General features: G+C 44.5%; 1 protein-coding gene across 17 annotated transcripts in view; it reads left to right on the top strand.

The window, feature by feature from the left end:
* The window catches only part of TCF4 (transcription factor 4), a 173,145-nt gene that overhangs the window by 36,280 nt on the left and 110,451 nt on the right, over positions 1 to 26,414 (top strand). For 14 of the 17 annotated variants that reach the window (XM_068665507.1, XM_068665506.1, XM_068665510.1 and 11 more), the window contains 2 exons: positions 16,716 to 16,777; positions 18,775 to 18,871. The exons of the other annotated variants lie outside the window; for them this stretch is intronic. In XM_068665507.1, coding sequence (XP_068521608.1) covers positions 16,716 to 16,777; positions 18,775 to 18,871 — 159 coding nt within the window. The remainder of the gene's footprint in view (positions 1 to 16,715; positions 16,778 to 18,774; positions 18,872 to 26,414) is intronic. 17 annotated transcript variants of the gene reach the window in all.

Here is a 26,414-nt window from a genome sequence, read left to right as displayed (position 1 = left end):
CTTCATATACTTTGATATACATCTACGTGTTTTTGGATTCAGGGTATATCTGGTATGCGAGTAGTGAGGAGAAACCAGAACTCGAGGCTTTGAGCTTCAGAAAGCTGCTACGACATCTTACGGGAAACTTACTTGCCTGGGTTTGGCATCAGGGTGGCGTGTCCTGTGCTGGAAGCTGTAGATATGTATGAAAGGGAGGAGATTTCATGTTGCTTTATGCAGAAACCAGCATTGAGAACAAATTGAAGATCCAATTCCTTTGGATGCTCCTGGCCTTCCCGGAGTGAAAAGTGTCACAGCTCTACGTGGAGAACTGCCTGGGAAGCTGGGGAGCGAGCACCGTCCACATCGATTCGCTGCCCCACTGCTCTGGGGAAAGAAAGCCAGCTCTGCCTAGCGATCCCACTCCCGTCTGGCTTAAAACAGATGAAAAGAGCAGAAAAAAGCGGCCTCGGACTGGGAAATAGGTAGGCAGCGAGGCAGCAGCAACCTTGGCTCGCCGCAGCCAGGAGAGCCTGAAACAGGCTGACAAAGAGACAGCAGGAGAGAGCATTTAGTGCTAACAATTGACTGGATCCCGTGCCCTTGGGGAAGTTTTTGTTCTGTTCTTGGTAGGGGAAATAGCTTGGATGAAAGATATGAGGATATGAAATAAGTTGAACAGCGGGAAGTTGTGTAAACATGATTAATTCCATTAATGGAAACTTTCAAATTGAAGGTTGTCAGTCCTTGTGGATATACCTCTTGTTTTCTTACCCCGTGTCACGCAGAGCATCGAAACGCTCTGCTACGGGAAAGTATTAAAAAATTAAGAGAAGAATACGCTTGGTTAGCTGCCTGGAAAGAGGAAGAAAAGTCTGCTGCCTTGCCCCAGCTTCTAGCAGCTTTGGAAGGCTTCGTGTCGTATTTTCCTGCGATGCTTTAGTGGTGTTGTACCAATAACAGGGTTCGTTTGCTGAGCGTGTTTGGGGACGAGGCACACAGAAGAACACAACCAGCTTCTCAGTTTCTGCTGGTCAGAAGCTGTCTTGAAACCAAGAAAACCCCCAAATTTAGGAGCTGGTAGCATCGCTCAGCAGGAGGACAGCTTGGGCTTTCGAGATGGAGATGGTGTTGGGGAAACCAGCCAGTGTCACTGTCCCGTAGTCTGAATTCGGAGGTGATGAGGTCTGCAGACACCGCCAGGCTACCACGGGAGAAGCACCACCACCAAATGCCTTGGCTCTCCCCAAAAATCATGGCAGCGCTGAGATTTATTTCAAAGGAGAAGCGTACAAGGTGCTGTGCTCTACTTTGGAGGAGGTAATGAACCTGCGCTCATTTTCCTGATTAATTACTCCAGGAAAGACTAAGCGTACACGTGTGTGTATATACACATATATGTGCACGTGTGAGTTCATGGACAGTCCTGCTTTTGCTCCACGAAGCCTCCCCCCGTCCCACACGGTTGAAATAAGATGCAGCTGACGCCATTCTCTTTGCCTTTTTATGATATGGGGATGCGGTGGTATCAAAGCAGGCAGGATGAAAGCACAAAAGCTTCCTGTTTCCAGCTGTTTTCCTCGGCAAAGACTCTTTTTTCCAAAGATGATGCTTCCTTTTAAGGGGTTTTTAATCTGCAAACTGTTTCCTCAGTTTATTTCACTACAGTAAAATGTGTTCCCTTTAGGTCATATCTGTCTCTTAAAAACCAACCTGCCCTTTTCAGTAGTTTTATTTGCTACTCAAAAGAACAAACATGACTTTATAAAAAACCTTTAATGAAGTACAAAGACCAATAAACCTTTTGCCACTAGAGCTGAAAATTTATAGTGATTTTTTTTTTTTTAGAGAGAGACCTTGAATAAATTAAATGGGGGAAAATATACCGACTACATAACACTTTAGGGTTTTAAGCAGTATTTAATACTGCTTTTGTACCTGTTTAGCATACAAAAAAAATAGGTTTAGGTTTATGTCAAATATTAAAAAAAAAAAACTTGGACGCAACTTTAAATAATGGAAGAAATGGTGATTTGGATTTAAAAAAAAAAAAAACAACCTTCCAGCTGCTTCCATTACGTTAGTCTCTTTTCATTAAACTGATCTTTGTTTACTTTCCTCTAAAGTAAACATGTATAATTAAAATATATTGTGCCTCTCTCTGCGGCTCTGGTTCTGAATCTGGGCTTGTCGCAGTTGGAAATACCCGAAAGTGCTGCCAACAAGTCGCTGGGAGAGGGGCCCTGAATTTTAAGGTAAAACGTCAAAAGGGGGAACCAGGGGTGGCTTTGGGCTCTTGGCCAAGCTGTTCTTGTCCAAGCTGTCCTCCCCAGTGCTTGGGCAGCTGCTGGTGGAAGCCCCTTGGTGGGTTCCCACCCGTTCCCTTCCCAGGTGGATGGGGAGCAAGCAGAGGAACCCCAAAGTGAGCTCTGGATGCTGCCACCAGAGGAGGGTGGCAGGTCCCGAGGTGGCATCGAGGTCCCGAAACGGCAACGAAACCGAAAGCATAAGGCAGAGAAGCACCTCGGCTGGGTTGTGCTGCAAAGCTTTCTCTAACATATGTTTTGAATGGCGATGGTGTCCCAAATGCCAAGACGTGTTGAAGGATAGCTGGTTGTTTTTGGATGATTGTCCTATATTTACTGCTTACAAGTTTCATTGTTGTTGAAAGTCTGCTGTGGTCTGTAAATATGTTCTGGAGCTGTATAAAAATATCACAATTAACATATTCAGAAGGACAACAATTGTCATGGTTGAATGACTTAGAAAGTAGCACAGGCTGTAAACAGGATGTGCTGAAATGAACTAGCACTCCCTTCCCTTGCAATGGTCTCTTCAACAAACGTCTGCTTGGTCTCAGCACTTCTGAAAATAAGCTTTGGATCCTCTAAAGGACATAATGCTCTGGTTTCAAAACCGGCTTCTCTAAGACGAGGAGCGTAGCTGGCATCGCTACCCTTGGAGGTAGCCAGGTTTGGTTGGGAAGCGATGGCTGGGTTCGTGTTCTCTAGCTTAGCAAAATGCTGTGAAGGGAGAGGGGGAGGACAGATGAAAGTTCTCCCCTCAATTCTACTGGAAAAACCCTTCTAGAAAAAAACCCTTCTAGAAAAACCCTTCTGTTGGCAAATTGAGAAGTTAAGAGAAAGGCAGGATGGCCTGGGAAGAACTTTCATCCAGACGTGGTGGGTGTAAAACTTCCATTCCTTGAGCTTGTGGTTGGTTTTCCACTCCCTAACCTTAAGGAACGTAACAGCAAGAAGGATTTTATCGGAGTGGGGTGGTGTGCTCCACCAAGACCTTGAATAAATTGTGTCACCCCGTGGAGGACACGTTGAATGGTTTTCTATCTCTGCAGGTTTAAGTGATGTACCTTCATTTCAAAGGCTACCGTAACTCTTGAAGGTCGTCTTGAAGGTCGATTTCTTTCTTAACGGTGGAAAAAGTAATGGAAGAGGAGAGAATTTGCTAAAAACAGCTTTTAGAAAGCTATGGGCTCTTTCAGAGGTTGAGAGCTCAGCAACGTTCTCCAAAGTCCCTGTGATTTAAACGGGAGACTTGAATGACGAGCTAAGGACAGGATTTCCAGCCACACGTTGGAACTTCTCCTCTTGGCATCGTTCCCTGCTGCTTTCCATAACGTCGGGAGGAGTAATTTCATCTTGGGTTTGGGGAGGCATCTGGGCCTCGGGTCCAGCAAGGAGGACCAGCTGCTGAAACGGTTTCCATCCTTTCCTTACAGGTGGCTTTTGTTTGTTTTTTTTTTTGTTGAGTTCCCTTGTAAAGGTATTGGGGCCTTTTTGGGAACAGCGAGAGACTCGAAGCCCCCGTAAGTTTCTTCCGAGCATATGGCCAGGCTGAAAAATAGCAGATGCTGCCTGAGCAAAGGGCAGTGCCTCAGAAGGTGGGAGATGAAGGAGGCTTCAAGAGCCCCTCTCTCAGTGATCTCTCCGTTCAAAATCAAACGCTGCCATTATGTAAGTTATCCCTGGCACAAGCTTCGAGGCTTGCGGCCATGCCTCAGCTGTTCCTGGAGGAGTGGAAACTTTCCAAAAGCGCAAAACAATTTCTCAAACTTGAGTTTTGTCAAATGCAGTTGACTCAAGAGTCCAGCGAAAAGACCTTGCTAACAGCCTTAATGTTGGATCCCAGAAGCTGTATAGGAGAGATGGTGAAGACCGAGGGATTGGAGCAGATTTATTTGGGGTATTCCTTATTATCCTGTAAAAGGACAAAGCCTTGAGAGTTCCTGGAATGATCTGGTTTGGAGAAAGGAAGCATCATTGCTAATTCTTTATATACTAGGGAATAACGTGTGCTGGAGCTGGCCATGCTCAGGGTCTGTATTTGAAACCAACCCGTGTATTGGGGCAGGTGGCTGAAATCCGTGTCCACGTGCAAGATTCCTCCTGAGCAGGCAAGGCAGCGGTACCTGTGGCCTCCCGCGGCTGTTCGGCGAGGATTGGCATCCCTATATTGTCGTCAGCAAGCCTAACGAGTGGGTAGTGCTCTGTGTATTCTGCAGTGATGAATTAATTTGGTGTTCATTGTGGTAGCGCTGATCATAATGAATTAATTTGGCATTCATGCGGATGTCATGCTTTTTTTTTTTTCTTTTAAAGCTTTTCTATTACAATGCAGAATTAGGAGACACTTAAAGCATTACACATCCGATTCAGTTGTCATCATAACCTGTTTATACTGTTCCCTCGTCTGGATGTTGCGAGTGCATTGTGTTCGTTTTCTGGAGAAAGACTTGGCTGGGTGGCAGCGGGGAAGGCTTGGATAGTGGTGATGTGGCAGCAGAGAAGCATTCAGGAGTCGTTTTCCTCTCCTGCCCTCCCGTTTTGGAGTACCTGAGCAAACCACAGGGGTGTAGGAAACACGTGGCTGGTCCTAGACAGCTTGGGGTGAGAAAAGGGAGCTTAGTTCTGCTATGCAGTCCCCAAATCAAAATGCATCACCGCTAATTAGTGGCGGCATTGAAGAAAAATAGACTTCCTTCTGTAAATATTGAATGGTGAAAATTGCATGAAGCATTTTGCTCCTTTCTTTGTGTTTTATTCCCCAAATGTGTCCAGTTAAGATGAATAACATGGGAGTATGTCTCTCTTTTTGAGAGTTGGACTGCACGTGCTTTTTCTTTTCCATTACGACGTGGTTTGGGTGAACTGGGAGGCTGCTGGTGAGCTGAAACTGTTGGAGTTGGTTTCAAACTGACTTGACGTATCCTCCTCCTGCAGGAAAAGGGTTTAAAGTCCAAACTACTCCCTTGATGCGAGCCAAAAACCTTTGAACAGATACATATTTTATTAGTGGATGCTCTTGTATTTATTTCTGTGTATAATGTACATTAAGACTTAAGACAAAAGATGGAAATCTCACTAGAGACCCTGTGAGGAGGTGCCTTACACATGTGGGACTGTTACCTGAGATTTCGTCTTCATGAAGTGCATAATTGTGAGTGATCTGGGCCTGAAAAGGTACAAAAAGTGGGAAGAGAACCGGAGTTGCAGTCAGCAGAGCATTGCGAGCCTTCTGTGCCGTGGTGCCAACTTGACATTGCACCACGAGATTGGGCCGGAGGAGAAATGATGCAATTTTCCCAGCATTTATTTTCTGTCCTGAAACAAGGGGAAACTTCTAACTTTGCAGTTGAAAGAAAAAAAGAAAAACACACCAAAAACCAACCAACAAACAAAAAACCCCAAACCCAACCAAACAAAAGCCATGAGCTGAGGTTAAGACGCAATGAAAACTAAAAACAGAAATCAAAGAAAGGAAGCTTTCTTTGAACATTGCGGAGTTGCAAAATTGCAGGCTCAGCCTGAGGTCTTCCTTGGGACCAAGGAGTCTCCCTCCTGACCTTTCTCTCCTTGCAAATTCAAGTCTGCGAGCGTGGAAAGAGAAAATTCCCATCTGCCGGCAGTTTGCTCAGGTCCGTAGCCAGGACCCCTCCTTGGCCATCAAATCGATCCTGTTCTGATTTCCAACTTTGATGGCAAATGCATTTTAAGAAGCTTTGTGGGAGGCGGTGGCTGTTGGAAGCCCAGACCTGCACCAGCACCACTTGTGCATGAATTTTGGTGGTTTCCATCCCCAGCCCGTTCCCAGTCGAACCAGAGGCTGCTCGAAAGAGAGAGGCTACAGGCTACATAATGCACTTTAAATGCAAATACATCCAGGGCAGTTTTAATGTCATTTTCATATAGATGAAGTCATTCTAAAGTACGCTTAAATTAAAGCGCTGTTCTCCGAAGACTACAAGTGTGGCAGAAAATGTCCTGTCGTTTCGTTGGAGATTTTTCTTCTGTCTCCATCTGATTTGCCTTTCATCAGCTTTGCATGGTTTGCAATCAGGACGGGATCGTTTCTTCTGTCGTCCATCTAATTTGTGACTTTTGCAACAGCCGGTTGGACGATCTGGACTGGTGGAGGTTGTTTTTTGGTTGTTTTTCCCTCTTTTTAGAAAAAAACCTTTGCCTTTTCCAGTTACACATTCCTCGCTAATCTTTCTGTTTCCAAGAAACATAAATATTGGGAATTAACCAGTCATGTACTGGCCAGAGAGGTACAGAACCCAGCTGCTGGTGTGCTCTGCAACAAAATCTGGTTTCGATAACGGCATCGCAGCGGAGTGTATACAGAAACGGCCCCAGCAGATGCGCTCGCGATCCCGAGCCATCCGCTCAACGCAAACTGGTGATCCCTGAATTTATTCCCCACCCAAAACAGAAAGAAGTTTGCATGTTTTTATTTTTTTTCTGGAACAGCCTTCGTCCCTTGTGTCACGGGCAGGGGTCCTGCTGGAGATGCAGTGATCCCCGAGGAGCTGGAAGCCCCCAGCGCAGAGGGGTGAGGAGCCGACCCCTTCCCCGTGCTGCTGCGAGCTCGCTTCTGCCTTCAGACCTCGCAGAAAAGAGGCCTTAAGCCCCCTGGATTGCCTCCACTAATTATGGCTTTCATTTATTTGTTTTTGCACCCTCAAAGTCACCAGTCAGCTTTAACAGTTGGGGACCGTTTGGGTCAAAGTGAAACTGCACGAGTGATAACAAATATTTACATCTTTTATTATTAGGTAGGAAAAGTCCCTAGATGTACCTTGCACCTGAATGCCTTCACCATAAACCTTCCTGCACGGTCTGCTTGTGGAATCGGGTCTCAGGGCGAGCTGGAGATCTGTGCCAGACTTCATCCAGCCCTATTTAGATGCCAGGACTCCAGTTTTTACAGAAATTCTTGGATTAAGCTGAGGGTGCCCCCGGAGCCCTCCCCAGGAGGAGGGTGTGATGTATGGCAGCGGCACTGCCCATGCTTAACGAGGTTCCCAACGCAGTGGAACCGATCAGTGAATTATTAGATGCTGTTCCCTACAATTATTCAGCTTATTTTAGCAATTTGGGAGAGGGGTGCTCCTTGTGAATCCAACTCTTCGTGTATTTTTGTTAATTAGGAGCTAAATTAAATCCAACGTTTGGAGCAGTCACTACTTGCACATCCTCCGTGCCTGTCTTTGCTCTATCAAAAGGTTTTGGGGTCCTTCTGTGGGTTATAAATCCTAAAGGTGTAAACCTCAGGAATTGTCTAGCTTTCATGACTAAAGCACGAATTTACCTAATGTTTCATGGCACAGTAAAACGTGCATCGTGGTATTACTGCTCTGCTGGAAAAACTTTGGATACGGAGTGCCAGCTTATTCATACAACAACTCGGAGCGTTACTGCGCAAGCGTGCATCACTTCTTAGAAATGTCATCTGTGTATCAGGCTAATGACACTCCTTGAAGCTTGGGTTCTTGAAAGAGCTCATCTTACGTGGCTAAACATGAAATCATTCACTTGGCTTGGGCAGCGAAGCCGCGTTTCTGTGATTCTTCTCTTCCACAAGCCCATGTGCTTTGTTTATAGCATGTTAGCACACGGCTGTCTCCCAGAACGGCAGGATGTTGGAGCTGCATGCAGATTTTCCATGGAAAGCTCATGCTTCCATAGGCTGCACGAATGCACAAAGCAAAAAGGTTGATTTAAACTCAACGCAGAGCTCCCAGAATCATCTAGGCTGGAAGAGCCCTCCAAGATCACCGAGTCCAACCTCTGACCGAACGCTAACCACTCCTCCACTAAGCCATAATCAGGATTTTAATCAAATGTCTGCCACCACCTCTTGGCTTCGACTGCTAGTTTGGAAGTCAAATGCCCCGTTGCTTCATACCGAGACCTTCATAATCTGGTAACACAAGGAGAGTCAAAGTAATCTGCCCCTAAATATTTGTAGGATGCAGTGTAGAATGCGTGTACTCTGCTTGGAGCAATGGGATTGACTGTTGTAATTTAGGAGTGCTCTGGGTTACGGGGTTCAGGTAAAATTAAGTATTTTAGGATAGATTATATACAAACATACAAATTAAACACTGTTTTGTGAACTCTGTAACTGAAAGAGTCCTAAGAAATGGATGCTTTCCTACTAATGCCTCCTCTCGGGTTAAAATCAATCAAACATTTTGCTTCAGACCCTGTGTCCAGCACAGGACTCTCAACCCTAAATCGATCCAAAACCAGGACAACGTCAACCCTAGAGTATCCTGATGAGCTGCAAAGGGCATTACAACACTTGGCACATCGGTACCTTAAACTTTATTGTACTGTCTGCTTACAGTTTCATCAGATCTGATAGAAGCTGATTAAATGCCGGAGTTATGCAAATGGCGTGGATACGTGAAAGTCGGCTGCCCTTACAGGCAGAAAGGCTGTGTGTGCGTATGTGTGTTAGAAAATAGCTTATGTAACTGTGGAAAACACAATGTGAGGTTTTATGACCTCATCCGAAGGCGGGATAATGCAGTCCTTTGTTATGAATATGAAGATGGAGAACAGTTTAGGTTGTTTACCCTGTTGATGTTTTATAGCAAGTGCTGTCAAGTGGTGCCTCAGCCTGTCCGCGGGTATTTGTATAGACTGTGAAAATCCGGGCGTAAAGTAAAATGACCATCTGATTCAAATGAATTTTCCAATTATTTGTGGCTTTAACAGAAGCTATTGAAGTGTATTGTATATATTTGGCAGCTGGTCCTATTTCCTTGGAAGAAAAAAAAAACAAAACAAAAAAACCTAAAGCTTTGTATCTAATCCCTTGAGCAAACCAATAGTAAATTGTTTATCAAATAAGTCGTAGAGTTTTTCCCATTTTGAGCCTGTGCTTTCTTTACGTTGCTTCACGGAAAGGATAATTATATGCAACTTGATGCTGGAGGTGCACGGCGTCGCTGTTCGTGTGCTCCTCTTCCCTCCCTGAGCTGTTGCCTGAGCTTTGTGCAACTTCCCCCATCCTGTGCCGCAGTCTGTCAACATCCTCTGCTGCTTCCCGTGTCGGAGTGAAGTTTTCTTCCCCGGCTTCCAGGGCCCTGCAGTCTGTGCTTTTGTTCCTGCCTCCATCTCCTGACTCCTTTCTCTCGCTGAAGTCAGTCCTTGACTTCTCCGGTCACCTTCCAGATTCATGCAGCTCTTCTTCCAGATCCCCTCCCGTCTATTTATTTATCACGTCCTCATGATATTTAGCTCAGAATCTTCAAAAAGCCTTGCATCAAGGGATCTGCGTTTTCAACTTGCCAGTCCTTTAGCATACGAAATGTCCAGGTGACCAACTTTTATTCTTCCCTTCATCTGCTGGCCTTTAATCCTCCTTCTGTACTTTGTCATTTTCCGCTCGGCTCATTTGTTATTGAGTTCTTAAGCCATAATGCTCCGAGGAAAAAAACAACAAAAAAACAGTCTTTTGGAAAATCAAACGCTTAGCAGAAAAGGTCTCAATCCACAAAATGGGTTTGTTTAACTTAATTTGTATTAGCAGTATCTGACACACTGTTTGTAAGGTGCTTCGGAGCACAAAGGGATAATAGCGATCCCGAGGTATCTGTTTATCATACTTGTCTGCGGATGGTAATCATAATTAGAGGCTCGGATTTTTCCCACCCTTCTCATTTTTGACACAACTGTAATTCATACAATGGGAAATGCTAATCAAACATTACTGTGGTGCGTACACAAATCTCTCTCGTGTAGAGATCGCGGTCCTCTTCCTTCTAGTTTGAAGATATTTTGACTGCTAAATCCCTTATAAAATTACTTTGGGTTAATATGCTATTTTTTCCTTGAAGATAGAAGTGGAATTTTAAGGTATTTGTCTCTTCCTTCGCTGTTCTGTGTATTTTAGCTCATGTTAGCAAATCAACCCAGTTGGCAGGCTCTTCAGGGGAAATACTCGGGGTTAGCATATAAAAGGGGTTTCTGATACAGGTCAAGTTGTACTGGCTGGCTTCAGAAGTGAAGTGTATATTTTGCAAATAGACCACTTGCCATACACATTCAACGTATGGGCATAATTATTACTTTATATATATATATATATATATAGCAAATAAACTGTATCTTTGATTCTCTATGGTAAAATTAAAATGATGAAAAAGGCGGTTATTTTGTAGTCCGTACCCTTTCTGTTTCTCCTTTATCCAAACTCCTTTCCTCAAGGACCTTAGCGCTGAAGCCCTCAGAGATCAGCTCATACCTCTCACCCAAACTGCTTTTATCATCCTTCTGTTCTGTCACTCCAAAACCAGCACCACAAAACCCTGTCCAGGGAGGGATTTTCATATTTTCGAATGCACTTTCCCCAGTAAACATGGGCTACCTCCTCCTGAACTGTCACTCCTGCTCCTCTTAGCTGCCTCGGGTACCTTTTTTTGTGTTTCTGTGCCATTTTTTATCATCTTCACTGCCAGACTTTCCATTGCAATCCTTCTGGTGTTATCTTTGCCCTCTGTCTTTTGGGGAGGTCGGCGTATATAACATGTTACTCTGATTTTACAATGCTACGGATGAAACGATGGTTTGAGCCAACAACTCTTGATGGCCTTGGACCTCCTTAGGTTTCCTCCAGTTACCTTTTCATCCATTCTTCATCTGTTTTCTGGAGAACCTGGGCTTCCCATGTCCTTAGGAGGAACTTTACCAAAAGGGTTGTGAGGCATTGGGATGGGCTGCCCAGGGAAGTGGTGGAGTCACCATCCCTGGAGGTCTTTAAAAGACGTTTAGATGTAGAGCTCGGTGATATGGTTTAGTGGAGGACCTGTTAGAGTTATGTCAGAGGTTGGACGCGGTCATCTTGGAGGTCTCCCTCAACCTAGATGATTCTGGGATTCCCTGAATCGAGCAATGGGTGTGGAGGCCGAAGGCTGGGAGGCTCACGGGGTGAAGGCCGCGAAGGCCGGCCAGGCCTCCTGCGATGGCCTTGAGGAGGATCCAGGAGAGGACAGCAGGCTGGTGCCCGTACCCAGCCCCTGAGCCGAAACAGAGACCCCCAACCCGAGCACGGCATCCGGGAAGACACCCACTCCTCACATGCAGGACGAGCACTGCCTTTTTAACACCCTTTTCCTTGGCACCTTCCCCCAGCGCAAACACGTTACGCCATTTTAAGGGAGGTTAAGCAAGTGTATTAATTCTGAGTCCAGTATGTTGCCTTTTGGCTTTGGGAAATCATATTAAGTAATTTGCGTTCACCAACAACTTCTTGGGAGACTTCCCTTTTGCTCTACTCGTCCATAACTGATCCCATTTGCTGCATAGGTAAATTCAGGAGCACGGCACTTAGCATCTGTGAAACGCGTGTTCTAGTTGGTCACAAAGGATAAAATGTCATTTCAAGCATTTTTGTGCTCTTGAGTGTTAAAATATTTTCCAAATTTGTTACAGGATTTTGGAATTCTAATACAGTTCTATTTCTGAGCTACTAACACAAGTAACTATATCAATATTATTTTGCACTTGCACAAAATTATCGGTCTTCAGGAATTATCTTTGGCTTGCTCTGTCGTTTATTCAGCTCCTTTAAAAGAATACATGGCCCTAGCACTAAGTTAAAGAAAAGTTAAAGAAACAATTCTGTATTTCTTGCTCTGAAACTGATGGGTAAAGGCCAGATTTTTCACGGGCATGCTTCTGAGTACAGGCTGCTCATGCAGCTACTGTATTACCACGTTCACTAAAAGTCATGATTTCGATTGTGCTGCTTCTCTGGATATTGCTGTTTAAACATGCAATATTATTTATTCTGGATTCAGCGAGCAAAAATACTGAAGATGAAATTTCAGACTTAACTGAAATCAAATCCAAATCAAATGGAACTCCCACAGAAGCTGAATTTCACCCGGGTCCTTTCAAAGCAAGGAGGTTCAGCCAATGAAAACAAACTGAATTTGCCCTTTCGTCTCTCTTTATTTGAGCATCTTAAAAAAAAAAATAATGCATATAATGGGTGCCTCTCTATTTACTCGCATGAGCATAGTAATCAGGTTACTTAATTTGTGGGCAGAAGTAGGGATGACAGCATGAGAAGGGTGGGAAGAGGTGATCGTAGATGATCTTTAAGGTCCCTTCCTACCCAAGCCATTCTGATATCAGCGTTGCCATTTACTGGGGTAGAGCGTGAGAATATCATTTTCTAGCTTGTGATTTTAGGATTTCATGTACGTGCTCGAAATGGTTATTGGAAGTGGTGGGAGGCTCAAATGAAATTATTTTCCAGAGTCATCTAATTTATTGTCCTGCGTTATTGCTATAGAGTTGGATGATTTCCCAAGTATGTTTGGCTTATACCTGCAAAGAGGAGGATTTTTTGAGAGTAGGGTGGATTTCCAGAAAAATACATGCATATATTAATTTCTAAGCCTCACGCCTCCCTTTAGGAAGCCCTTAAGGGAATGAAATGTTTACCAAAAAAAAAGTTGAAGGAACTGGGTGTTACAGCCAAGGTCAAGAAGCCTCGCTTCGTGCTTCAGGATCGTCGAGAGAGGTGGCAGGGCTTGAATCCAGCCAGCCTCAGCATCTCTTTTAGGATCCGCAGGATTTGCTTTCCCAGGTTGTGAGGATTTGCTTTTGGTAACGTCGCGTTGCCTCGTGCTTCTGATTAAGTGAGGTTAATTTCCAGGAGCCAGATTCTGGAGAAAATTACATATGTGTCCAAGTTCGTGCACTGTGGGATAAACCCAAGCGCTGAGAAGAAGTCACCGGAGATTTCTGCGTTGACTTTGGTGGCATCAGGGCTTCGGTGTCCTAATTACCTAAGTGGCAGTCCTCACGGGGTACTTATTAAATTCCCAGCGTTAGGTTTAGGGGACTGCAAAAAGATTTGTAAGATCTGTCGTGCTAAATTATTAGCAATCCAGGCTAGATTAACTAGGTAGCAATTACTGGGGCTTTTTCTCCTCTGCGGAGGGAGAAGTGCTGTTGATTTGAGCTCCGTTTAGAGGGGGACAGAAGTTAGCTGGGTTGGCCTGTCGATAGCTCGCTGGATCATGCTGAAAGAATATTTTTAACTGAGACAGAGAGGCAAGGTGCAGAAGTCCATCTATTTATTGAGCACTCTTGTGTTTTGCCCCACCATATAACCCCTTTGTGGCCACAGGCAGAAGGAAGAATTGAGAGATCTGGGTGTATCACACGGGTAAATGGGAATTCCACTTGAAAATGCAGGAAAAAGGATATTTCTTGGCAAATCTACAAACAGAGTAAAATTTTTTTTTTTTTTTCTATTTCTAACATTGGTTTTCATCCTAGCAAGCTCCCGATTTTCCAGATAAAGAGCTAGTGTTCTTTTTTTTAAAAAAAATAAAAATCTTAATACATCTTATTCTTCAGCTCTGGCTTAGGTTTTTATAGGGCTCCATGATGTGTTTGAGACCAAGTTCCTTCTTTTTTTGACTGTAGCCGAGATAAAGAATTAGTAGTTTAAAACAATAACTACATGTTCCACTGTGATCAAGGAATTAGATAATCTGGCATGTTTGCTTAAGGGGTCTGTATCTTGGGGCTTTTATAGGGCAGTATTAAAGCCCTGAGCCTTCTTATTATGCCAATACCCAGAAGATTGCTTTAATGAGAAGTAAAGGGCCTTTTTCCAATTACAAGGGAATAACTGTATTAAGTTCCTGTGTTATGTCAACCTGCTTTGATTTGATTACTGCGAAAGAAATGGATTTATCTGTCAGTGTTACTTAATTAAGCCTTCTCATTGATGTTTTGCAGAGTAATATAGTGTAGTTTGCACATTTAAGTCTAAATACAAAGAAAATTGGTCGAAAGCTAAGACACGACCCCTGAAGATAAGGCCCAAGAGCCATTGCTTGTCATTTTCTGATCAGAGTCCAGAACTTTTAACTTCGGTGGGCGAACTTGAGCTTTGTATGGACTCAAATTAAAGCAAAGCAAACGATAAAGAGCAACGAGCCCTGAGGGATGTGTTCTTCCCGGGTCATTTTAAGGATCTGATGGTGCCCTCTGGCCATTGGCACCTTGGCTCAAGGGAGGAATTGGGGATAACACAGCAAAGGGTGCCAGAAAGGACAAGTGGGCAGGGTTCACCTCTTCCCCAAAACCATCTGTTTGTCTGTAAGCCCATAAGTAACCTTTCCCTTCTTGGGAAGGGTGCCTGGGGCTGCGTGTGATCCCCCTCATGCCCTGTTCTTAGGGCCACTCGGTGCGAAAAGATCCCAAAATGCAGTTCTCAGGTGTTTGCTTAGGTGACTCATTGCAGTGCTCCAAGACCACGGCGTCTGTATTCTTAAAATATAAATAAAAAGTACAGTATGGCAGCCCAAAAAGCCCACTAAAGCACTCAAATCTTGCTTCTAGTCCTGACCATAAACCAGTGTAAGGGGCCTTGGTGGCTCGGCACTGCTCCTGGCACACGTGTTGGGGTACATGAAATACAAAGCAGAGGTGTAGGAAATATTGAGGGATGTGCACGATGTCAGCATCTCTGCGTGTGCGTCTCTCTTGCTAATTTTTCTAATGGGTTTAATATGGATTTTGGAAGCTGTGCTCCAGGGTGGTGCGATGCCCATCAAAGTCAATGGGATAATATCCATTGATTTTTAACAGGCGATGGATCAGGGCTCTACAGAGTTAATTGCCTGTTACATAACACAAATGATTTTTAAAAATATGCCTAATTAACCTAATAGAATGGTTGATCTGATCTGTCAGGTAAATGATACACATTTTCTTTCTTTTTCTGGAGCTTAATTAAATATTTACCTAAGAGTGTCTTGTGCTATTAACACGTTCATCTGTTATTGAGATAATAGGAATTGTAATTGAGGGAAAGTATTAAACTGTACACTTTTTTTTTTTTTTTTAATGTTGGAAACCAACCAGATTTGGTCACAGCACCTGTATTTCCAAGTGCTAATGACCATAGCTGTGTCTCAGGCGACTCAGGTTCCCACTACTCCTCCAGGAGTGGCTGAAGCAATACCAGGTGGGGAGGTAGCTCTTGTGTTTGTAGTCTTAGGGGGCACTCAGAGTTTCTCCAACCAGCAAAAAAAAAAAAACCCAAACGCATCTTTTTCCAATTAGATTAAAGCTACTGTTTGTGCGTGGCAAAAGGCAAGCAAGGTTGTTATATCATTAGGGTGCTGGTGGGCACACGGGAGTAAGTTAGAAAATGGCACTGAAACGTGCAATAACGCTATAGAGCGACGCCAGGCACATTCCTTGATATTTAGCACACAGTACGTACAAAAACAAAGCATCAAGGTACTCAAGGATGTGTTTGTGTTGAGTGTGAGTGATCTCAGCTGAATTCACACCGGTGTGAACTGGGGTTTTGGTGGAATTACTCGCAGGCTTCCCTGAAACGTGTGCTGAGGTTGCTGGTGTACGTCTACCCATCCACTTTTTAGGCCAGAGGAAAGTCTCGTGAGGCTCCCAACTTGCTTTGGTAGAGGTTTTGTGATGGCTGCGGTTGTGTAAGTGTACATCTCCTGGGCAGAGGGTGCCAGGCCTGCAGGAGGTGGGCGTCAGTGACTTCTCCTGGGCCACGGGGCGACCTCCGGCCTTGAGGTGCGCGGCCTTGTGTTGGGCACCCATGGGGCACGACCCCAGCAGCTGAGGTGTCTCGTGAAGAAGGTCCTATGTCTTTTTTTTTCATTGTTCCCATAAATGTGGAGCCTTGAAGCATCACAAGGAAGGTTTAATACTAATAAATTGGTTTCATTGACAATATCTCATTTTTTACTGGGAAAAACCCGGGGAAAGTGGAATGGAAATACCACCATCAGAAGAAATATTGGGGATTATGAAATGTGGAGAGCACCTTACACAAAATGTTTGATGTGATTTTTGTCAGACTGTCTGAAACGCTGTGTGTCTCCTAACGATTGCAATGAATTTTGTATTAATCAGCGAAGGCAAAACCCGAGCTACCTGCTATGTGCTGAGCTTTAGGAATGTGCTTTTCTGTGCCAAAACGTTTTTCTAAAATGGTAGCCTCGCCAGGGCGGTGAGAGTTAACACCCTAAATACGTCTTTACTTGAACTTCCCAGTTGCTCTGTTTTCTCAGATTTTGTTTTTTACTGTTTGACCATACCTGGTTTTGTGCTGGAGGCTCTGGCGGGACTCGAAGTGGTCGAGTGCAGCCGCTCCTCAGCGGCGAGGAGAGCTGAGCCACTGGAGTAATTTTATGCTCAAACCTCAGGTTCCTGAGGGTCCGGTTCATTTCTGCTGTGAATTTAAATGAGTTAATTTAAGCAGTGGGTCAGAAGCCACTACCATCGTAGTAGCCCTGTGCCTGATTCTTAATTAAAGGCAACAGGAGATTAATTTGAAACATTAATTTAAAAGTGCCTATACAAAAGGAAAGAATTATTGCAATAAAGCCTAAAGAACTTTTTTGTCCCTAGATGTAGAAGACAGAACTAGCTCAGGGTCCTGGGGGAATACAGGACATCCTAGTCCATCCAGGGTAAGTATATCTAATCTTTTTCCCCAAACCAGACATCCTGCATATGTAAATTTGCAATCTTAAATACGAGTTTTACACCTGATTGTGCAGAGAAATGGGCATGCAAAGTTGGCAGCGGTCTTGTGTTCCCTTTAAAATTGCCTTTTTTTTTTTTTTTAAAAAAAAAAAAAGCATTCAAACCTGATCCTGTGATTGAATTTGGCACCTGCTCCGCTGCTGCTAACAGGTAGTGAGAAGATTAATTAATCATTTTGCGTGGTGTGGTAGCAGCCACCTGGCCGTGGAGCAGCGAATGCTGGTGTTGAACATTTTGTAGTGAGGTTTTTTTTTTGGGGTGGCTGGTGCTGATGCCCCCAAAGAGGGCCGAGGCAGCACAGCTTCTTGAGGAGATGGGGAAGGGACCCCGAGGGCAGGCTGGTGTTCACAGCACCGGCTCCCAGACCCTTTTAGAGACCCTTTAGCCGTGCAGACCCTTCAGACATCTCGGGCTGCAGCGGGGCCGTGCAGAGCCCCCCTGCACGCCTGGTGCTCCAGCGTCTCGATCATTATTTCTGTTTACATCCTGCAAAGGCATGAAGTACTCTTAGGCTGGGCAAAAAGTGGCTGAGCTCTCACTCTACGCCCTTATTCAGCCAGTTTGTTTAAATTGCTTTTTAATTGTTTTCTAATTAACGTGAAGGAGCCAGGCTGGTGAGCAGCGCAGGCTGCTGCTCAGTGCCCCCGAGTGCTTCTGCTGCTCGTCCTTGGGCCCGTCTTTCCCCTCGGGGTGGGTTTTTGGTAGGTGCCCACGTTCAAAGGGGGTCCCCAGGTGCTGCCCGGCAGGGACCCCGGCCGTGCCACCAAGGGCTGGAAGCCCGACACCTTTTCTTCCCTCCTGCTTAGCATCCATTACGTCATTACCGCTCGCGTCTGTCACTTTTATTTTTATCCCCTTTTTTTTCGCTTGACACTTGTATTGCTTCCCGGGGAAAAATGTTTTGAAAAGTAAATTCGAAATTTGCACACACAATTATTTATGCATGCAAAAACTTGAATGTGAGCGCACAATTAAGTTTTGCCATAGAAAGAAAAGAGCACGAGCCTGGGGAGAATTCTGGACTTTCAATCAAGGCTGTGCATTAACTTGCAGAGTTACACCCCAAACAGCCTGACCTCTCTCTGTTTCCCTTTTTGTGAAGTGATGCTGGTGTTTCCACGCTGGGAGAATGAGTTTCTTGTGCGCTCTTCCGAAGCAAAGAAACAAAACATTACACAACTCCCTGCGCGGCCAATATTTGCAGTTAATTTTAAGATTTGGCTAATCTGCTGACTGAGAGGGGAAGGTTGCTCTCAGACTGTTTTTGAAAGTTAGGGCCTGATCCTGCCAAGGTTTGATAAATTCATTCCTCTGTGGGTACTGTGATGCTGCTGATCACCCCAAAAATACTCAGGCCAGCACAGGAGGGGCAGCAGACACTCGCTGGTCACTTAGAGAAGTGTGTGCACAAGCACGGAGGGTTATTTTTCGGTATAAAGTTATCCTCCACACCCACTGTGTAACAGTTTTGGAAATTCATTTTATAGGCACTTGCACGCATATAGCAGCGAAGTGATTCAGAGAGCAAACTTCTACATAGAAATAAATTTTAAGAGCAAAACATTAAAAGAAATACTTCTTCCTTTTTTTTTTTTTTTATGTTATGGGTAAGAAGATTTTCATGGTAAGAGGGCCTTTTGCTGCATTACACAGCAGAAAGCTCCAGGAACCTCATCTCAGTCCCCCATTCAGGATTACCCACAGAGCAAAACAAAGTCAATTGCTAACAAAATAAAAATTTGAAACAGCTTTAAAAACGCTCTGGAACGCATCACTTCCAGCGGAATCAATAGAGGAAAACAATAAAAGGACTAATATTTCTTATAGATGACTTAAGACTTAGAAGGGGAATATGGGCCTGTAGGTTTTGAAAAATGCTGTAAAAATGTGTAAAATTGTTTTTTCCCCACTTTGTTAACAGAACTATGGAGATGGGACTCACTACGATCATATGGCAAGCAGAGACCTCGGGTCACACGACAATCTCTCTCCTCCTTTTGTCAATTCCAGAATACAAAGTAAGAAACGATTTCCTAACTTAACTGTGTTTTTGGAAGTGGAATTAATGAATGAGAAATAAAATTCTGAGGGTATAAAATCTTTATCCTCATTCTTGGGGTGATTGCACTCGGTGTAAGGGTGGGAACATGCTTTTTTTTAAAGCTTCCATATGATTACAAAATGTACATGAGTTGCATTTACTGAACAGGCTGTTTTCCTCTCGTAAGGGGGGGGTGTGACTTCTGATGTGGTAACTGTTTGTGAGGAGGTAAATCTATGCATCCTAAGGCACAGCCTTTCCTTTCTAAGATGTGACCGGTTGGCAGAGAAAATAAGGATGTGCCCTGAGCAGGACTTGAAGAGTAGGAAAGGCTTTCTGAAAGCTTTAGAAGTCTATGTTCGCAGAAGGGAACAGACAGATAGCTGCTGAGGGACACCGAAACCCTTGTTTGTTTTGGAGCGTGATGGGTCGCTGCCTGCTGGGACCTGTGAGCTGCAGGCTCCCGGGTTGCAGATGAAGGTGGCTGCAGCATGTTCGGCTCCCAGCAGCGAGATCTGCCCAGGGCGTTTGGCAGGGACCCTCCTTCTGCCCCACGCCCCATGATAGGAAGTTTTGACACCCCTGAATAACCATTTAGCTTTAGCAGCAAGCACCGCAGCAGTATGAAGCGAGGCTGTAATTATTTGTCAGTGAATGATAGCTACTTTCTTTAATTATGGTTGATAAATGAGTTTGGTTAAAGTAAATATATGATGTAAAAATATTAGTAATGTTTGCGCTTGGCCAAGATCACACCCTTCTTCTGCAGTTGTCAATGAACTAACCAAATGCTTTGCTTTAAAGGGTTGAATGCAAGCCAAAAAAAACATGGAGCTGTAACTGTGATATATCATTCTTCAGCTCTAATATATGTCCCTAAAATATGCCTTGTCTTTTAATATTGGGAAATATTTGTGAGTTGTTTAACATATGGGACAATGTTGGAGCTTGTAGTCATTTGTATGTATTCACGTACAAAACATGGTTACAACAGTTTTAAAGGGTCTAATATAAGCCAAAAAAAGCATGGAAATTTCAACACTCCCTTCTTAACTCACGCCATGGTGCTTAGGTAGTGCACAGAGACACTTCACAAATAGCCACACACTTCTGTGAAACCCACTGGGCTGTGGGATGCTTTCAAGTTTAACCTTTAATTTGAATCTGAAGAACTTAAAAGTGTCTCTTGCTTCTGCCTGCCCTTAGGTTACAGAAAAATCTCATTCCTGTCTGATTGTTTTTGCCAATCTTACTGAAAATACTGGTTTCGCTTGGTTTAAGACGTTTGTTTTCTAGAAGCGTGTTCAGAGGCACACAGTGAATTAAGCCATGTAGGACTCTTAGAAATTTTGGATCCCCCATTTCGGGGTTGTTCAAGTCCCAGTTGTCCCCAGCGGAGAGGTTTGCACAACCACTGCTAGCCCAGCTGTGGGCTCTGTGCTCCAGATGTCTTCTCCTGCCCTTGGTAGGAGCTAGGAGCATGGCAGTGTCCTACAATTTCGTGTTCCTGAAGCACCCTGAAACTTTTGTCAGCTTATACAACTTGGAATTTTCAAGTTTTTATATGTGCAAGCCTGTGTTATTGTGTGTGTGTGTGCTGCTGGGGCCATCAGCTGCCTCCTGCAGCCCCAGTTCAACATAATTGTCTGGTAATTGGGGTGGACTTTTCTTAATCCGTTTTGTCAGGCAGCAAAGGTGGCAGGGCCCATGCCCTTTTGTGCCGTGGTGTCGGTGTGTTTCTTGATGTGGGGCATTTACCTGGAGGAGGTGGGGATGATGTGATGTGGACATTTCCCTCCAGTGGAAATTCTGCTGGGCATCCTTGGCCAGGATCTTCGTTTTGTGTGGTGTGGGACTGGAGATGGGGCTGTGAGCACCTCTGCTGGGCTGGGTGACACTTGTAAATCCATGCTGATCACCTGAATCTGTGATTTGGGGAGTATTATAAATATTGCTGTGATGAATAGTGCATGTTGCTGTTTAACAGAGGTGTCCTGACCCCAAGACTTTGAACCCTCTGAAGGAGAGGTCCCCATAACTGCTGGTACAGCATGACTTGCACCTCCACAAGCAGGCTGTAACTTTCTTTTCATGCTCTTATTTCTCTTGGCAACTGATAGAGCCTGATTATTATCCATTTTGAACCAGTTTCGTACTGGTGCATGCTCCTGACTTGAACGAAGCTGCTCCTAACGTGAGGGGTGTGGCAGCAGTGAGGCCTTCATGTCACCTCTGGTTTTATTGCTCTTAAATAGCATAATTGGTACATTGATTAAATGTCTTGTCTTTACGAGTAAGAAATTATTAGTAATACTTAAATCAGAAACAGGCTAGATAGCTATATGGTTAATATGTTTCATGGAAAAGAACCACAAATGGCAGTTTGATCTCATGTGCTTCTGCTCGCGTGCCGGTTTTAGAGCAGCTCTGTGCTGTTAACGCCAACATCCCCTGAATCTTTGCAGCTTTTCATTCGCTGACCCCCTGCTTGTGTCCCAGACAGTGGTCTGGATGGGTCTGGTGCTGTCCTTATGCATGGCAAAGACCCCAAAAGCCTGGGGTTAATGGGACAGGGCTGCTGGTGGCCAGGCCCTGCTCTCCCTCAGGGCTGGGCCAGATGAGGGCCTCCCTGTCACACTCACCATGCTGGGGTGTTCATTCCTTAAAATCTGTGAACCACAAGCCCCTGCAGGGAGAGGGTGTGCTTAAATGAGGGCTTACGTTGTATTTTATTCTCCAGATGCTTATTTTTAACACACATTTTGCTGTGGCTGGCATCTAGCAGGCAGCCTGTGCCTCAGGCTTCAGGGCCGGCTGCGTGGTGAGGCGCAGGTGAAGCTGCAGAGCTCCTTGTGTTGCTCACAGTTTCCCAAGCCCTTCCTCAAGCTACTGCCTGTGTGTTTTCAAACAGAGCTTCTCCTGTGCATTTCTGAAGTCCAGGTACTCTACTGGGTATTTTGGTTTTGTTTTAAGAGTAACTGAAGAGTACTCGCTTGGCCCAGAAATGAACCATGCGTGGGCTGATAGCTGCAGCGGGCATGGCGTTGGTTCTTGTTGCCTCTCCATTTCCACCTGTGTCCTTGGTGAGCACTTTCTGTCTTGCTACTTTGGATATTTTGCTAGTACATTATATCAATATCGTTTACCAATGTACAGTAACTTGTTTCTAACCCTCCTGTAGCTTCATGTAGCATTTCACTGCAAGGATTGCACTGAGGTTTTGGGCGCTGTCGAAGAAAGCTGCTGGCTTGTGTGGTGACCTTCGAGTCTCATCTGGGCTGGTGGTTGATATTTTGATTTGGTTACTGTGGTCGTACTGTGACAGCTGCTGGGTTGTTGTAATTCAGTTCCTCTCCTTGGTTTGCCTACCAGGAGTATTTAGGTTTGTGGCGCTTGGAGCTGCCGCAGCCCGGTGTGCTGGGACGTGCTGTGGGTGCTCTCAGCTGCGGTGACCGAGGGCGTGGGGAACACTCCACGAGAAAATTGTCCCTGACTTGATCAAGTGTTAGGTATAGTACTTCTGAAAAGAGATAATGGAAATAGAAAATATGGAAGTAATAGACATGAAAATAGAAAAGAGCAAAAAGATTTTATATGGCGGCATGGACGGTTTGTGTGCTTCTCCCCTCCACCTGTAATATTTCTAGTGTTCAAAGCAGTGACTTTGATACCTTATTGAAAAAGGTCCCACCCCACTCACTGCCTGCAGTGCTAGAAGGTGGATTTTTACTTCTGATACTGTTGTGAGACTCTGAAGGGACATAAGCTCACTGAGTGTACCTCTCAATTTTTATAGGAGTTGGTCAGTGATCTGGTATGTGAAGACAAATCTCTATTGCTAAATGCAAAATAAAGAATTTCAACTTCTTTCCCTCCTAATCGTCTACTTCGAATTGATCCTGCGCGGTGTGGGGTTGTGCTGTTACACAATTGCTTGCTTGCCATGCTTTTTGGAGGGCTGGCACTTGGATTTTCCAGAGGCGGTTGAATCACAAAACAAATATTTCCACCTATGGATTCTTCCCTCCTTTTAAAAACCCTCCGAGTCGAATTTTTTCCCTCTCTGCATTGTTATTTCTGAGAAGGTGGTGTTTTCTCGCGGTGAAGTGACCGAGCCCTGACCATGCCAGGAGGTGCAGCTGGGCTGCTTGGTGCTGGGAGCGGGGCTTGCTCCCAGCTGGTGTTCCCAGCAGCTTGGCTCCGCTGCCCGGCTGCTGCTTAGCGAGTTGCCGAATGTCTTTGTACTCGAAGGAGCCCTTCCTATTTATCTGTCTGAAGAATGCGCAGTGTATATTTTGCAGGGATATTGTGCGATTTGATAAATTACTGTCTGGAAAACATCCTGAGTTCATTGGATACTCTGTGTATATGCCAAATTTTAATATTATTTTTAATGCTATGATAGCACTTGTCTCCGTATGAATATTGCTGTGGTATTTGCTTTTAATCCGGACGGCTTTGATTCTGTTACTGTTATTATAAGTAGAACTGGAATTTTTGCAGATTAGTTAAGTTTACCCAACACAGCATTATAAGGCCTTGCTTTCAATTGCTAAACTATAAACATTTGGGATGAAATTTTCCATGCTGTGTATCTGACTCAGCCTGATTATTATTTTTTTAACCTTCTGCAGAAATGATTTCAACATTTCCTAAAATGAGATTACATTTCATCCTGGCAGATTTTTGATTTTCTCAGTTAGCGCCTGGCATGTCATGAACATTAATTCTTTTTCACACCGCCTCTGTTATGTCAGGTGGCTTTGGGTCCCCCCTTTGCAGCTGGAGAACTTAAGGTACGTGAAGAACCACGAGGGAAACGTCAAAAACTGTCTAGTAATAATTCAGAAATGCAGAAGGTTTTGATTCTTGTGGTTGTGCTGCTTCTTTCTGGTCATCCATATTACGAGAACATTCAACAGCCACTTATTTACCATAGTGTTGTCTGATTTTTTTTTTCTTATTGTTTTTTTTTGGTACTGTTATTGCTTTTTTTTTTTTGTATTGTTATTGCTTTTTTTGGTATTGTATTATTGCTTTTTCAATGCAGTGTAATTTCTTAGTATGACAAAGAGGGTCTTTATTAAAGGCATCAGACAACTTACAGTGGATAGAAATTAATACACACGACTATGATAATTTGCAAAAAATAAATTCCATGTGACAGACAGACAGAACCACATGACATTGCTTTTTGGATAGCAGTCAAAGGTGGATTTTCAGGACTCACAAGCAGCATCTCTTCCAGAAATATCTGTCACTCTCTGGCTAGTTTTACCATCAAGTAAGATATTTTTCACCAACAGAAAAACTGAATCTAGCAGCTTGAAAGGCCTTCAGAAACCAAAGAACTGGAAATCCCGGGCTCCAGTTTTCACTTAAAATATTGTGTTTTGGTGCAGCTGGCACAACACCACACCGGTAGCTTTAAGGGGAATCGCACACGGGGTGAGGAAGGGCCTTTCCCTTCTGCGTGGGAGCTGTGGGGAGTGGTGTGAGCCAGCTGGGTGCACTGGATCCTAACCCCAATAACCCCAATCTGCTGCGGAGGGCACAGGCTTAAGTGTGACGAGTGTCAAATCCCCCAAGGAAGCTGAAGCGTGGTGTGGCTGGGCTGCAAGGAGACCTTTGACGTGGTCCGGTGTTTGAGGATGGAAAACATGCTGGGAATGCCAGCAGCTCTGCTATATTTACCCATAGCAGCTATGACCTGGAGAAGACCAGTCCCACCACCTCGGACTGCGGTGTCCTTGCTTGTGCTCGCAAGAGAGGTGGGAAAAGGTCTGAAACCTGCCACCTTTGAGCTATTGGGCTGATATGTCACGTGCTTCCAAATCTGCCTCTGGCATCTCATTTTTTTGGGCAGTTTTATCACCTCTAGACCCACTTAACTCTCCTTCCACCCACCCCGTTGAATGTCGCATGGATATACGTGCTCACCAACCTCACTGCTGCTCCTTGTGAGTGCAGGAGGCTGTCCAGCCAAGGCGACTGGAAGGTCTGAGATAGCTTTCAAGTAGCACCCAAATTCAAAAAGAGCTGTGTTGAATTTTATTTTTTTTTTTGGCCAAATCTAGAGTTGCTTCACCAATCGGTGTTTCTCAGCGTCTCCGAAATTCAGAAACAAAGCTGATCTGAGAAATAACTGCACCCCCTTGAGCGATTTTCAAGTGGGGCACTGTAAATGCATCTCTGAGGACCAAAAGTCCGAGTTTTAGCTATGCGGGGTGTCAAGGCTGAGACCTGAGGAGCTTGGATGCAGCATTTGGGCTTTGGAAGGTAACCACAATGGAAATCACACCATTTTCTGTCCTTGAAAGAGGCCTTAAAAATGCTTTGTGGAAGGCAGGGGCTCACGTACCTCTAGTCATGCATTATACCTGCTGCTCCTGCCATGTTTCAATTATATACAAGCAAAATTATCAGTAAAGATCCGTGCTGAAAAGCATTTTGTAGATGAAGATGGAAATGCATCGTGGTTCCTAAGCACGAGGTAATGCATTTTGCAGCGTGTCGCTTTGCAGGGTTCTCAGCTCCCAGCCTCTCGCGCAGTCCCAAAGAGAAAGAAATTGCAAGGACATCTCCATTTATTTGGGGCGCGAGCAGCAGATGTATAAATAGAAACCGTAGACTGTGGCAATTAATGTCTGCACACTGAGCGAAGAATTGAAATATTATTTTGTCCTACATAGTTTCAGCGCAGTTTACATTCCGTTGCGTTTTGTTCTTAAACAAGCCCCGAGCCTTTTTAATAAGTTATTTGGGGCGACGGTTGTGTTCTGCGTAGCGTGGCACGGGCTAAAGCTGTGTGAAAATGGGGTGTTGAGCTGCAAACGTGTTTGATCGGGCTTCGGGGTAGGGATTGCAGCGGGTTGAAGTTGGCAAAATGCTGGCTGAAGTTATTAAATAGAGAGGGGAGTCCCCGTGCTGGCAGCCCTGTCTTGGGAATGGAACTGGATTTGAAGGGAACATCTGTAAGGCCCCCTAAATGGTTAATGAGCTTCTGCCCTTTTTATAGATGAACTCAGTTTGGCTTTCAAATCAGCATTTGCTGCTCTTCTCCAGCTGAGCTGATATTCGTGGCAGAGGGAATTTGAGCTCACACCTGTTTGAGCATTAAAAGAAACCTAGAAGCGACTTCCTTCAAATATTCACGGAGAGGAAAAAATTCCATTTCTAGAAAGTTTTTCAGCACGAGGAAAAACATCGATAGGCGCATTTAAAGGAGGGGAGGGATCAGCAACAACAAAAAGCTGGCGTTGGTTTGTGAATTCCTTAAAATCTTTGTATTTTCCAGGGCTGGTGGTAGGCACGTAATCGGGGAGCACACACTTAAAGGTAGAGGCGTGCTTCTGGAGGACACGGCCGGCCTGGACGTGGAAGGGATTTGCATTACAGCTGGAAAGCATACATGTGGGAAAATCTGTGAAACAAAACAAATTTGTTGAATTACTGGGTCATTTACATAGCTGCTCCAGTCATGGTCCGTTAAACAGGCAAAAACAATGGTTTTGTTCTGC

Source organism: Anas acuta, chromosome W, assembly GCF_963932015.1.
Source record: "Anas acuta chromosome W, bAnaAcu1.1, whole genome shotgun sequence".
NCBI lineage: Eukaryota > Metazoa > Chordata > Aves > Anseriformes > Anatidae > Anas > Anas acuta.
Note: the sequence above shows the minus strand (reverse complement) of the source record. Positions and strands in the feature narration are given on the sequence as shown.